Below are 15633 nucleotides of genomic sequence, written 5' to 3' on the forward strand. Positions count from 1 at the left end.
AATATATTTTAAAAGTTTTTTCTTATTTAAATTCGTCCTAAGTTAAAATATAACACACTTATCTGGTTTCTATTATTTAAAAAAAAATATTATACATATTTAATCTGTCCATAGAAGATATACCAGACTAGTCTTCAACCGCTACAGTTTTTCTTATACGTCTTACCTTGATAGACTAACAAAACTTAATATTAAATCCTTAGAATAAAGGAGACTTGAATTTGATTTCATTAATTTTTTAAACTAGATAAGGGTGAAACTAAAATTAATATACAATCAATTTTTGACCGTTATAGCACAACTTACTTACTGAGAGAAAATAACAAAAAAAAGTACATGCAAACATTATTTCAATAAAAAGTCTTGGCATAATTCTTTTTTTTTATTGATCAGTTGAAATATGTAACAAACTTTCAAATGAATTAGTTTTTTGCTACAAATTTAAAGATGTTCGATTAAAGTTAAAATATTTCGATTCAATTTAAGGTCTTCAGGTGATCGATGCATTTTCATTGGTGTTTTCAACGCAAAGAAGACAAATGAAGTGTTTTTCCATCCATATGACCGATTTAATACTAAAAAGTTGTATAGATGAGAACTTGTTGAGCATAGTTTCTCGAAAAAATCAAGTTCTAAATTATTTTGTTACTGTATAGTGTACTCTAGTTTCGATAAATATATGATTATTCCAATTGTTGCCAGTCAAGCTTATTTTTCCTTTTGTTGTCTTAAACATGGCATTCGACTTTATCACTACGTTGGAATTCAAAGCAATGTATAATTTATATAACAAAATATTAGTTAAATGTCTCAAACAGTAAAAAGAAAATTTGAAAACATACTATAACCCTATTTTAAATGTGTGTAAGATTATTAAATTATGAGACCTACAAAAAAAAATCTATATATGATAGATTTTTTGTATTTAAATCAGTTTTAATTACTTTACATTTATAAATTGCTTAAAGTTCCACGTTTATTTTTTGTTAAAAATTTCAGGTTTTATTGCCGAAATAGTCTAATTTTAAGTATTTGCAGGATTTTAGGACAAGCCTGATCATTTGATGATATTATTTTGGAGTAGATAGTAATCTAATTATCTACAAGTAATAGAGAAATTTTTTAGGCAAACTAACTAAAAGCAGTTCTTATCGTAACTATAGTTATAGAATTTAATGAACTAATATAGCATCTTATGTTCAACTGATCTCGATAAATTATTTTGATGAAGTTTGAACCAAAAACTAATACTTATGCTCTGAATTTTTCCAATTAAATTGATAGCTTTATAAGTAAATTTAACCATCTAAATTCAGTTTTAAAAAAAAAGCTACATAAATAACAATTAAAGTAAAATTTATCAAACGGAAATGTAAACATAAGTTTAACTTGGCAAACTTGGACTCTCTTATACAATGATGCTAATTAAGTTAGAGAATGAAGTATATAATTTAGTTTTACAATCAACAAACTAAAATATACAATATCAACCGAAGACCATTGAAAGTGTATTATATGCTAATCAAATCAAAACACATTCAAAAAAAAATTAGAAGAAAACTATTCAAAATAGGACTATTGTAGAGCTACAAATAAAAAAGAACACTGCATAAATTAAAAGCTCAATATAAAACAGTATAACGCATGATTAAACTATTAACAGTTTTAACTAAAAAATGGAATAGTTGAAGTAAACTATCAGTGGATAATACTTCGGTTTAACAGTTAAATTACAGTAGCATGTAGTAATACAAAGAAAATATGTACAATGTACAGACTTAGTGATTCTATTACACCAAAATTACATCAATTAAACTACTTTTTTTCGAAAAAACACAAAACGACCAGAAGTTTAAATTGAACAATAATAATGAATGTACTTTTAACATTTTACAAACTGTGGTTTTAAAATATTAAAAAAAAAATATTAATGACATTGCTATTAAGTATAAATAGATATTTGTTGTTTTCAAACATAACTGCGAATAACTACTAATAAAAACTTTCTAAATAATCAGATGCAAACATATCTCCATTCTACTTCATTCCGACGAGTTCTTCGCTAACCCGCCACAACTTCCTGCCGACCTCTTCATCCGTCGCGTGCTCGTACAATTCTCCCACGTGACAGTCCAGCAAGTACGCGCCTTTGTGACGCAACAACCCGTCGTCCAGCATCGCCATCATGATCGTCTGCGCGCCGTATATCGTGTCTCTGTTGAAAATTATGACGTAATAAATATTTGTTATGACGTATATCGTGTCTCTGTTGAAAATTTCACTGTGACGTAACACTTAATTAGCATGGAATGTATCATGTCTCTGTAAAGTGACGTAATAAAAAAGTAATATGGAGTAATTAAGTCTATATTCTGTGTACCGTGTATCGTGTCTCTGTACGGTAATTATGCCTTACTATACAATTGTTATGACGTATATCGAAAACAAAGTACGTGTGCGAACTTTCGAAGCTTACACTTTATATTTCAAGGTGAAACAGCAAAAAAAAAAGGTGAAGAAGAAAGTTTACGGAAAACTCGAAACTTATGGTAGATATTTTGGGTCACCTGTTAAAAGTAAAAACTAAAATTATGACTGCGGCCCGCAATTAATTTCATTTCTAAATCTGGCCCACGACCACCGAATACCCACCGACCCCTGATATAGACAAACAGCTACAATATAAGAAGTCATTGAATGGCATTATTATATGACGATACTGCAGAGCAATTGCTTTTGTTATGACAATCGTAAAATGCTTGCCACATAATGAAGCAACATTCTATGGTTGCTAACTTAAATTTTATTAGAGTTATATATATAGAATAAGCTCTTCGTTGGTTGCTTTAATTTTTCAAGCATCAGATTTTAAACATACTTTTCAACTATACTTTAATAAATTACACATTTGAAATTTACATTTGAGTGGGCATTACTAATTCTTACGAATTGTTTGTACAAAAACTTTAAAAAGTTTATTGACGATATGACCTTTAAGAAAAACAAAAAACATTGTCTGATTAATTAGCTATATTTAGTTTAAAAACAACAGACATTTTTTTCAACTTTAGCTCTGCTCTCTTTTAATTCAATTGATAAGTTCTTTCAGAATGTTTTTATTTCTTTTTTAACTAACAGTTTACTTTTACACAATTCAACCATTTAACTTACCGATATTATCTTTACTTGAAAATTTTATAATAACAACCATGCTAGTGGGTAGAAATATTCTCAAAAAAATTATAAACAACTTCGCAAACCAATAAAACATTCATAACAACAAACAAAAAATGTACCTCATGAATGGAACAGCGAGATATTTCAAAATGGGGGAATACCAGTACTGATCCCAACCTGCTCCGATTTCCGACTTAATTGCTCCTAAAATTACGTTGAAATTTATGATAAATTTAAGTATACTGATATTAGAACATTATAAACTTTATTAAAACACTAAACAGTCTAAAAGAAGTTAGCAGTTGAAAAAACTATATAACTTATTTTAATCACCACGAAATAAAGGAAATATTTCTGGATATATACTTTATTTTTGATTTTTAACCTAAACATTTATCATTATTTTTATTGTGACACTTTTTATCAAAATACTTTAAGTTTACACCCTAAAATCTATTAAAAAACAACTTTAAAATGAAGAAAACTATAAACAACAGTATACCAGTACAACTTAACAATTAACTTGTTTTTAACCAACTTCAATTTACATATTTTCATACCAACCGGGGTGAAGGGACCAAGTGCTGATGTCGAAACCTTCCACTCGTTTCTGAAGCTCCGAAGTGAAGTAGATGTTGGCCAGCTTCGAGTTTCCATAATACTTCATCACACCCCAGAACCCTTCCGGATCTTCGTGCAAATTGTCGAAATCCAACTTGCCTATCCTGATATATTAAATAAAAACATCAGACAACAGTATATTAAATTAGTTTATTAAAATTCCGGATCCTCGTGAAGGTTGTCGAAATCCAATTTACCTATTCTGTTGTTAGTTTTTAATATGTTGGGTGTTTAATATTATAGATAAAATTTATTACGAGTTTAATAACAACAAAAACTACTCAATGAAAATTTCCTTAAACTGAGTTGATTTTGTGCTGAAATTAATAAAATAATGTTTTAATAGTTTACTGAATAGATGGTGCTTCTATTCCAATGAAAGTATTTTTGCCTGATAACTTTTATTGGTCGAAAAATTGTAGCAAAATAATTTTTTACTTTATAATTTGTCAGAGCAGTTTGTCATGAACTTTGTAGCTAATTTTTAACAAGTTTAGTTTGAAACATTTTCTGTTTTAGTCGATCGCTATAACAGATTTTTTAAATAAACATTTATGTAAATTAATTATTTTAATTTTTGTATAAGTAACTTTTTTGTCACTTTAACTTGCCCTAAAATATATTACATTACTATTTAAACGGTAGTTAAGATAATTCTGGTTCAACCACAAATTAAAACAAAAATATCCTTAAACATCAAAAAATACTCTTATGCCATAATTTTAGTTTAGTATAAGTAGAACTTAGTTATATTTTAAGTTTGAAATTATAATACAACATGATTTATGACTAACTGATTACTCATACAGTTCATAAACATCAATGCAAAATTATTTTAGTCAGCATAAATTCTTAAAAAATTCTTTACTTAAAAAAATTATACTTTAAAATTTTCTTTGTTACGGACTAATGAAAAGAAAACAAAACATACTTTAGCTACAAAAATATGTTCATTCAAAATAAGAACTTATAAAAAATTCAAGTTATTATAATGTAACATTTTTCTTAGTTTTTAATTTCGAAGTCTAAATTCTTAAAAATACTTTTATTTTTAAACCAATTGTCACACATAATGTTTAAAATTAAGTCTAATACAAAACTTAGTGAGCTTGTTTTTAAAAAAACTACTTATAATATTTAAATGCATAGCATTAAAACTTTACAGTGCTTTATTAAGCAAACACACTGTTGTAATTTGATACACAAATATTTAATGACAAACAACTTTTTTATAATAAAGCTGGATTTCGCAAAAACCAAGTGACTTTGCAATTAGAATACAAATAAAATCAATCAAGCTAAAATTTTCAGGGTTTTAATGAAAAATAGCTTTAACTTCAAGTTAATTTTTTATTCCAAATCAGTCTTAAATGGCCTAAGTGAGTAAAAATTAAAAAAAAAACTTTTATTAAATTATATATAGTTATCAAGAAGTTATTAGAATTAAACTAGTTATTTTTTTAACTAAATATAACTATAATTAATTATAATTATGTTATTAGAATACAGTAACCTCTCGCTTATTTACGCACATTGTGTCCACAGAAAGTGTGCGTAAAGATATGAGAGATCGTAAAGAAACGAGAGGTACCAAATATACTCACTATAATGGCTGTATTTCAATATTGCTTCTAGTTAAAAGCAGACTGGGCACTTTCCCACTTTTAACTATTTGTTTACTTCATTTATAAATATGAAAACAACAGATAAAACTATACATATATTAAAAAAAAAGGATTTGAATTTCTATAAAATAATAATAATACGAGTAGAAATAATTTTACTATTTTAATAATAAGTAGAAATTATCTTTATTTATATGTGACGTTTATATTCTATTCTACTTAGCAAATTCAATTTATAATTAAGCATTTCTTTACAATTATAAAATGTTGTTTATTAATATATAGGGCAAGACTGCTTTATTATTTCTTTGTGTTTTAAACTCTCATTAATCATTATACTTTCATTATTAAACACAGTCATGTTTATTTCAGAATTTTGATTTAATCTCTTATTGTTAACAAAATTTCTAATATACTGAGGTATAACTAAATGTTTATCAATTAGTCAAGGAACATAAATTTTCAAAGTCTAAAGATATAGAGAGGTGTGTTAGCATTTAAAAACATATTTCAACTTAAAAATATACATTTAACCAAATTTGTGCAATAATGAAAAAATTAAAATTTTTATTTTCTAATTTTTATAGAATTCTGAAATGCGCAACTAAACGAGAGTGCGTAACGTCACGAGTGCGTAAAGATCCGAGAGGTTACTGTACTACTATTAGACAAACATATTTATACTTTGACTTATTTATATAACTATTTTATTATTCTCAAATTTAAGGAAAAAATTGAAAATTAGAAATTATTTATTTATGCATTTTAAACAAACTTGTAAGCCTTTTATTTATATTTAAATTAATATTTTATCATTATTAATAACCAAACGAACTTGTAAGCTTCCGACGAAACGTTGATTATCCTGACCGGCCTGCTTCCCGACTGCTCCTTCATCTTGCCAAGCAGCAAGTTGGTCAACAAAAAGTGTCCCAGGTGGTTGATGGCCAGGACCCTGCCGTGCCCCTGCGCGTTGTAACCCCTCACCCCGACTGCACCTGTTTTCATTGGTTCAAATATGAGAAAAAATCAGTTTTGATTGGTTGAAGTATCAGAAAAAATCAGTTTTGATTGGTTGAAGTATCAGAAAAAATCAGTTTTGATTGGTTTGGAAAATTTGAATTTGGCTGAGGGTCTTGTGTGTCAGGTGAAATTTATTATCATGTATTTCTTAGTTGTTAGTTAATTTTCAATTTCTAGTGCAACATGGCATAGTAAATATTTTGCTTTATATTTTATTTATCTGTTTCAGTCGTTTAAATGAAGTGATCCTGTTGAATTTTGATTGGCTTAGAAAGTTTTAATCTGGTTTAAGGGTTTGTAAGTTATAAGAAAAATTGATGTTGTTCCTAATTCAGTGTATGTTTTCAAGATTAAGGGGGAAATTTACTGGATGTGACTGTAGAATGGATTTTGGTTAATTATTACAATATTTAGGAGTATTTTAGTAAATTAAATAGTTTTTAATTTGAGTGAAAATTTTAATACAAAGAATATAAATTTTAAGTTATATGTGATTTTTTTTGCTACGACATATCATACTTAATTCTGATCCTTTTAAAATATAATTGAATTGTTTGTAAGTTAAGGAAAAATATTAAGTACAGTGTAGCATACAACTTTTGATACAAGTGATGTTTCCCTATTACACTGATTATTTATTTTTTAATCAGAGGTATTTAAAGTTTAAATATATTACAATACTAATTAAAACTTACATTAAAAAAATATTTTATTTAGATAAAAAACATATTTTTTAGTAAAATAAGTCAGTTTGAAAATAATTATATGCAACAAACAATTTATATACAAAAAAAATTAAAAAAAAAAGTTTATAAACAATTAAAACTTTTATAAACAATTAAAATTTATAGGTTAAAATAAATTGTAATAATTTTAAAATACTTATTATTACTAAATTAAATATCTATTAAATAAAAAAATTTACCAGCATTATTAACAAGGAAATCAATGTGTTCTTCAGTGGACAAAATGTCTTTTGCGAATTTCTCAACTGAATCGTACTTTTCTAAATCCAACTCCATTACTCTGATCTGCCGATTATTACTTTTATGGTGTATACAAAACTGGAACGTTTTAGTTTTTTAGGTTGTGTTTAAACTTTCAATATCTACTAATCTATAAAATATGTTTTGTTATGATATTAAGAGTTCATACTTTAATTTAAAAGCTACATGTGTAATTTTTATTTCAATATCTAGTTAATATTTTACAAAATTATTTTTTGATGATTAATTAATTTTTTTTTTCTTAGACTAAAATTCAATATTCTTTTGTTATATATCAAACCTATATCATAAGATTATCAAAAATTCTATGACTGTTTAGATTTTAATTTAACTGCACAATTTTTACTCTTTTTTTGTAATATAGAAACTTATATCATAAGATATTTGAAAAAGTTAGAACATATTATGATTAAAATATTATAAATTTTTACTATAATATTAAGATGTGCTTTAAAATATTTCAGGTTTTATAAATTTCATATTTGTTTTTATTACAAAAAGCTCACAAAATCACACACACATTTTTATTTTTAGTATGAAAATTATGCAATTAAACAATTCACAGTTTGTAATTTTTTCTTCATGTTTATTTCAGTCTAACTAAAAATAATTTGAGACAAACATACTTATTCTGGGTAGCTTCAACAATTTTCTGCTTGGCCTTACTATATATACGTTTGTATATAAAAATAAAATATAAAAGATGTGCTGTTGAAAATTTGAGTTTGTATAATTTTCTTTATATTATGTTCATTCAAGTTTAGTTATGATAAATCATACCAACATTTTTGTTCCCGGTAGCTTCAACAATTTCCTGCTTTGCCTTCTCAGATTTCTTAACGTTTCTTGAAGCGATGATCAGTCGGGCGTCCCTCTTTGCTATCTCCATTGCAGTGAACTTCCCTATGCCCGCATTTCCACCTAAGAATAATAATTTGTTAGAAGAATGTAAGCATTAAACACTTTTTTAACTTTGTTTAAAGTTCATTAATAGAATTTTTTGAAAAAAAAAATTTGAAGGTGAAATGCAATACAACAAATATCAAATATAATACAATTAAGGGCATAAGGGGGTGAATCACTTTTTTCACAATTTGATCTTATTTTATAGAACTTTAACTAAGCTAAAAGATGCTTTTTACAGATTTTTTAAGCTCAAAATAATTTTTGAGATGATCTCAAAGTCGGAGCCAACAATATCGGAGTCTTATGGGAGGCGCAATGGTAAAAGTCTATTTCCTCCTACGTTTTTTAAAATAAATACCTCAAAATTTCAATTTTTAATAAAACTTAAAGGTATTTATCTCAAAAAACGTAGGAGGAGATAGACTTTTAGTGATGTAGTCTTTTTTGATTTTTATAGTTTGCGCCTCCCATAAGGAACCTAGTATTCTCCAATTTCAACCCGCTTTAACTGTAAAAAGCATCTTGAAGCTTAGTTAAAACTCCATGAAATAAGGGTGAATGGTTAAAAATGTAGTTCATCAAATTGTCCATTTTGATGAATAAAAACATATCAAGCCTTAAAAATAATGATAAAAGAAAACAGGATCAGGTGTCTAAATGATTTTTATTTTAGCTTAAGTATCACAAAAGATAATACAACAGAGTGGCCAATGGTTTTTGTGAAATTTCTTCCAGGTTTTTGAAGTTACATGTTTTGGGTCTTTTTTCAGTTTAAAATAAAGTTTAAGGTTAAAAATATTAAAAGTAGTAGAATTATATTGAAAAAAATACTGTAGCTACTTTGTGAGTTTTATTAAAAAATATTTTTCGATGATGACAAATTTCTATATATATATGATTGATATTAAGTGTCTAACGAAAAATTTACTACTTAACATGTAAAAATTATTTAAAATTCCAGGCTTTTTTTATTCAAAATTTCTCAAATTTCAAGTTTTTTTAACCTATATAGTTGGTTCCAGGATCTTCCACGATTTTAGGTTTTGTTTCCACCTGAATACATTAAAAACTAGATTGAAGTTTTCTAAAATGAAAATTTTATTCCTACTAGAAATATTAAAACTTATTAGAAAATATGCAATTTCTGATATATGGAGAGGAGTCAAATTTGCTTTAAGGGACTTTTTTGCACAAAGGTTGCACTTTTTAAAATTACACAAATTTGAATATATTTTTCAAAAAAAAATTACAAAATAAATGTTTGGATATTGAAATATATTTATGGTTCTATATACTATTATATTTTTTATATAACATCTCAACTTCAAATTGTTGTTTTCTTATAAATTATTTAAGATAGACATAATTTTGTTTAAATCAAATGGCAGAAATATTTTTGCTGTGAGCTTTTGTTACGTATTTTTTTTTCAATTGCTAGCAGACAAATTTATGTTTTAACCTTCTTAACTTACCACTAAAAATGGTAAGTTTTGTAACACATTGTTAATTCTGGTGAATAACTACAATTGCAAAAAAAAATTACAAAGTATGTTATTTAACTCAAATACATACTTGAAAATGAATAGTATTAAAAAAGATATTACAAAACTAAAAACTTTTAGATTTTTTAAATTTTACTAGCAATCCATATTGTTATGACTTAAAAGCTAATTTCCTGAGTTTAACAAAAAATATTTCACATACAAAAATTTAATGAACTATGTTTATATAAAGCTTTATTTTTATTTTGAAAGATAATTATTTATCAGTATGATAACAATCTTTACATCCTTGGTTTTAAAAAATCTTAATAGGTTTAAGCAGGCCTTAGTAAATCATTTAAGGTTTAAGGTAAGGTTTTAGGTTGCAGTTTAAGCCAACTATTAAAGTTGTTTTTTCCGATAAAAACTTAAGAAAAAATTAAGACTTTTTAAGTAACTAAAATTTCAGAAGCATGATTTTTTTTCAATAACTTTTATTTATTCTAAAAATATTTAAAAAACACAATATAAACCCACAACACCAAACAGTAAACATAAAATTTTAAAGTAGTTTATTAACAACAACTTTACAAGCATGTTTTCACAATTATATTATTCATTCTAGTAATATGAAACAAAACACTAACCCGTCAGTATGACGGTTTTTCCAGTCAGCATCTTGTCGCTTTCGTACATGGGACCCGTTTTGATGTTCACCTGCCAGTAGTAGGCTGCATAGAGCAGGCAAGACCAAAATATTACTCTACCGATCATGTCTGTGAAGAACATAACTGTTTGCTGAATGTTTTATATGAAACAAGTAGCAATATATAAAAGATGGTAACAAAAATAAATAAGTATAACTGAGAAAAAAGCAGGTTTTAAAAGGTGTGTATATTTGTTTCTAAAACTATTGCAGATAAGTACAACATATTTTAACATTTTTGTTAGCATTCTTAAACAAAGTCGTTAGCAAAAAAAATATGTTGTAATAGTTTGAAAAGATACACAGAAACTGCTTCATAAGTAAAAACATATGTAAACAGAAAAAACTTATTTTTATACTAAACGATGGTAATTTATGCTTATTCAATAAATAGTTGGTCTGTTACATTATGCTTATAGCATAAAACATATAGTTCTAATAAAATATACATTGTAAAATATCTAGCAACCTTAAAATTACTTAAATACAAGCATTTACTTTTTATTTTATTTCTTTTTGAGCAAGTAAAGCCAGAAAAGCCAGCAATAATTAACTTTAGCAAATAAAAATCTTGGCAAATTTAAGTGGTGCTATAAACAGGGTTGCCACTCGTTCTTTCAAAAATTTTTCCAGGTTTTCCAAATTTCTTCCAGGTTTTTAAAAGTACACATTTTTGGGTATATTTTTAGTTTTAAGCTAATTTCTATATAAGAAACTGTGTTTAATAGTATAAAAACATTGAAAAGATAATGTAAAGTTACTTTAAATGTGTTTTTTAATCTAAAATTTTTTGATGATGACAAAAAAAAAATATTTATATGATAGATTTTTTGTGTCAAATCGAAATTTTACTACTGAAAATGTTAAAATTATTTTAAACCCCAGGTTTTCCAGGTTTTTTCTTCAAAATATCTCAAATTCCAGGTTTTTCCAGGTAAAGTGGCAACCCTGTATAAACCATATACAATATAAGTATTTTCAAACTTTTAGAAACACCTAATAGTAAAAAAAAACAGTATTTTTAGATGAGAAAGTATAGAGATTTTTTATTAGCTAAATACTATAATTTAAACAAAAAAATTTAAATAAATTATTTTAGTCTGTTATCTAAATTTTCTCAAAATTATTAAAATTAAGGAAACTTATACAATATTTCATCTTAAATATTGATAAAAATCCAAGTGTTACCATACGAAAATTAATAAAAACTAAAATGTTTTAACTGTTCAGTACTGTATAAATAAAAAAAATAAAGTATTGTAGTAAAATTACAAAAAAAATGTTTTACAAAAAAAAATCAAATAGTTTATGACCCAAATAGCACTATCATGCAGAACATCATGGCAAAGTTCCAAGCGGCAATGGCCAGCCTGAAGTACCTCAGGTTGGACAGCAATTCCTTCACCTTATCGCTGGGCAGCACCTCTTGGGTGTCCTCCCCAAACTCCAGCCCCGTGTCCTTCTTCTTGGTCAGCCGGAAGTTGAGGACCGCCCCCGCGTTGACAAGCAGGGTGCCAAAGAGCAGGAATTTTGAAATCATTTCAGGTTTTAAGAGTTCAGAAAAAACAAACTTTAGTTTTTACTAAATTCTGCATAACAGTGAAGTTCATTAGAAATTGGTAAAAATTTTATTTATTATTTAAGTTAACCATGTTTTGAATAAAACACTTATGATTAAAAAAACTAAAAATATAATGCAATTTAGTGGTATGAAACCATATATAAGGTTTTTTTTGTTTATTTTTATATAAAATTTTTATTTTAATTTTTTATAAATTTTTTCTGACAGAATTTTCTAAACATATTAAGGAAAATTTCCGAAAAGTTTGGGGTAGTTATCTCAAAAAACGTAGGAGAAGATAGATTTTTAGTGAAATAGTCTATTTTTGCTGTTTTAGTTTGCACCTCCCATAAGGAACCTACTGTTGCCTTTGATTGGCTATATATCAAAAATTATTTTGAATTTTTTAAATATGTAAAAGGTATTTTATAACTTAGTTAAAACTATATAAAATAAGACTAAAATTCAAAAAAAGGTAATTTTTTTTCAAAGTCTTTAATGATATTTTGTTTAAATATTTTTTTCTACCATAGTTAATTTCATCAAATAAATTGAATTCTTTACTTTTAAAATAATAAAAAATAATCTTTTGTAAAGGATTTGATATAACTCAGGATGACAAAGGACAATTTAAGCTCACTCAGGACAGTTTAGACAGCTTTTTTAGACAAAAAATGAGAGGCAACCAAGGGTTTACATTTTTTTTTTTCTTCTTTTTTAGCTATCATTGATTTTTCTTAAAAACTCGATCCAAATCAGACTAGCTTGATCTAACTTCAAGTGGCAACCCTTAAATAGTCATGCTTTAAAAAACAGTCTAATATTTTTTGGATTTTTTTGATTACTCCAGGTGTTATACAGTTTCATATTATGTCCAGTATATTATAACCTGTAGTTATTGTTTATAGGGGTGCACAACTATTTGAAATTCTGAAAAAAAACTAATAAGATGCCACATTTCAAAACATATTTTTTTTGTTGGAAAAAAAATATTGCTCTTGTAAACTTATAAATTAACTATGGGTGGCCATTTTCATTCTTTTTACAAAATTTAAAAAAATTAAAGATATGTTTACAATTAATCATAAATTTGAGTAATTTAAAATATTTTTTTTTGATAAGATTTTTTTCAATGTTTTTCAACTGTAATATTTTTATAAGTTACTTAAGACCCACATTAATGTTTAAAACTTTTTCCATTATATATACCTTTTTTAAATGTGGTCTATTAAACAATTTTTGTAATTTAAATAGATGTGCTTATGTAACTTGTTCTTAGATAATAATTAACATAATTAAAATTACTTCAATATATTTCAAACTCTTATTATATTAACTGTTGTAAATTATAGACATTTACAATTGTTATTTTAGCTGATAATAAAGGATTGAAGATGACATTTAATCAATATAATTAAACTAATCAAGACTGCTTAAATTTTTAATTTGGTCATTAAAAAGTAATTACCTTAAGTTGTAATTGAAAGTCATGGGACAATATTAGAAAACCACTAATAAAAAAATCTTAAAATATGTAAAATATTATATTGTATTTTTAACATTAATTATGTGGTATTTTTGTATTAAAAAATATCTTTTTTACATTTTTATTAGATTTTATTGTTAAAATTTTAATTTTTAAACACCATTCATAGCTGATTTTTATATTTCAAATTTAGCTTTGCTTTTCTAGTTGAAAAGTGTAAATAAGTTTATAGTTTGCTTTATAAGTCTTTAACTAGCAAATTTTGTACAATTTTATTTCAAATAATTATTATACAGGTTAAATTATTAGGTAGGTTTTCTGTTAGTGTTTTTCTTTTATTAAAATTAATTAGTAATTGTTTTATTTTATTTGTAATAGATGTTATCTAGTACATATTAATACAAAGTTGCTACGGTATACTGCAGTTTGATATTGTTATGAATAGTTTTAAAAAAAGGTTTTCTTATAAACCTATGAACAAAAAGAACAAACTTGTATGAGTTTCTTTTTATTTTAAATTATCCTAATTTTTTTTTACTATGGTTTAAAAAAGTTAAAAAAAAAACTACAGCATAGTTGTCTTAGAATTATAAAAAAAGTTACTTTTTACAAAGGGTTTTGTCATTATATATAAAATATTTTTATAAGATTTAATAAAATTTAAATATTATTATTTATTACATTAGTTTATTTTTATTTTTTAACACATTCTTTACTTTACTGGTTGAAATTTCAAAAATATCTTTTTTAATTATTTATTTTTAAATACAAATTAAATTAGATTTTTTTTTATTCTACAAACAATTTTTATAGTTATACTCAAGACCACATGAAATGTTTCTTGATATATGTTATACTTTAGATTACAGACTTTAAACTTTATAAAAAATAGGAATATTTTTTTACAGTTTTAAACAAATTTTTATTTAATTAGCATGGTTGCCACACAACTAGACCACCTCAGATGCTTTAAAATTAAAAAATAACTAAGGCTAGTTTGAACTGGAAAATTTTATTTTAAATTTTCTTATTTGCCACATCATTTAAGTCTTATTAGCACATAATTTAAGTCTTTTTCAAGTTTTGGCTGGTAGTTTTCTTTTTTCAAACAATGATTAGGTCAGTTTTTTTTTTCACTTATGATGATTTTATTTTGTTTCAAGAGTGGCAATCCTGACTTAATTAAGATTAGTTTTTTTTTAGTCAAGTTAACTTAATTTGATATTTAAAATAGCTAGATTCATAGTATGAGTTCAAAATTAACAGTTTTCAGCAACCAAACTAGCCACATCAACCAGTCTGCAGCAACATCATATCTAAATAGTCCAGCAATCAAAACCCCAATCAGCATTTGCCTGTCTAAACAAATGTGTCATCTAATTTTAAAATTAAATTTTGTTTTATTTTTGTTCAATAAAGTAATCATTTCATAGTCCTGGACAAGACGTTAAGCTGTATCCAAGTACTGTATGACTCGATTACCAAGAAGTTTTTTTTTAAACTAGGTTATTGGTCCAAATATATTTGAGTTCTTTTTTTTATTTGTATCATAAAATATTTTTTTACTGCAATTTTTATGTTACAACCATTTAAAAAAAAATGTTCTTAATTTACATTTTTTTTTCTAAATAACATATTTGAGGTAGAAATTATTCTTAATTATTAATTATTATTAATTGAATTACTTGTAAATAAATTGTAATTATTTAAATTTTTATTGTGATAGAGTAACTTTTGTTGTTACTCAAAGGATTGTTAAGAAAAACCAGGTATAATGATCAGCATTAGAAAGTAGTGAAGAACATCTGGAGATTTGTATGAGTCTATTTAAAAAACATTTTAAAATATAGTTTTTTAGTAACAGTGGCTTGATGCTGTACTTATTAAAGTGCACCTATTCATTTTTAAAAGAACTGACTAAGCTGAAGTTTGAACGATATATAAATATCGGATATATACAATATATAACTGTCTTCTTATCTTCCACGACAAACCTTCATTTTATGTTCTTTTGTTTTAATAAATTATAATTACGTTCTT

At 25.3% G+C, this 15633-nt stretch overlaps 2 protein-coding genes across 2 annotated transcripts; both read right to left on the reverse strand.

Annotated features, from left to right (window-relative positions):
- Positions 1 to 1495: 1495 nt before the first annotated feature.
- Positions 1496 to 10629, reverse strand: LOC145835062 (retinol dehydrogenase 11-like). The gene is made up of 7 exons (XM_082942602.1): positions 10488 to 10629; positions 8238 to 8374; positions 7372 to 7477; positions 6259 to 6421; positions 3742 to 3902; positions 3297 to 3381; positions 1496 to 2215 (listed from the first exon to the last, which is right to left on the reverse strand). The coding sequence occupies exons 1-7, from the start codon at positions 10627 to 10629 to the stop codon at positions 2038 to 2040; spliced, it is 972 nt and encodes a 323-aa protein (XP_082798728.1). The 3' UTR covers positions 1496 to 2037.
- A 1207-nt stretch (positions 10630 to 11836) lies between these two features.
- LOC145835063 (small integral membrane protein 7-A-like) lies at positions 11837 to 13092 on the reverse strand. The gene is made up of 2 exons (XM_082942603.1): positions 13083 to 13092; positions 11837 to 12088 (listed from the first exon to the last, which is right to left on the reverse strand). Exon 2 carries the CDS (start codon positions 12084 to 12086, stop codon positions 11853 to 11855), a length of 234 nt encoding a protein of 77 aa, XP_082798729.1. The 5' UTR covers positions 12087 to 12088; positions 13083 to 13092; the 3' UTR covers positions 11837 to 11852.
- Between the last annotated feature and the right edge of the window lie 2541 nt (positions 13093 to 15633).

Source organism: Thalia democratica, chromosome 4 (genome assembly GCF_965202585.1).
Source record: "Thalia democratica chromosome 4, ktThaDemo2.hap1.1, whole genome shotgun sequence".
NCBI lineage: Eukaryota > Metazoa > Chordata > Thaliacea > Salpida > Salpidae > Thalia > Thalia democratica.

Excerpts from the sequence above, each read along its gene's own strand:
- LOC145835062 (XM_082942602.1), bottom strand. The coding sequence starts at position 10,629 with ATGTTCTTCACAGACATGATCGGTAGAGTAATATTTTGGTCTTGCCTG. Across the intron at positions 8,375-10,487 it reads AAAAACCGTCATACTGACGG|GTGGAAATGCGGGCATAGGG; the intron begins GTTAGTGTTTTG and ends TATTATTCTTAG. Across the intron at positions 3,382-3,741 it reads CACTTGGTCCCTTCACCCCG|GAGCAATTAAGTCGGAAATC; the intron begins GTTGGTATGAAA and ends ACGTAATTTTAG.
- LOC145835063 (XM_082942603.1), bottom strand. The coding sequence starts at position 12,086 with ATGATTTCAAAATTCCTGCTCTTTGGCACCCTGCTTGTCAACGCGGGG.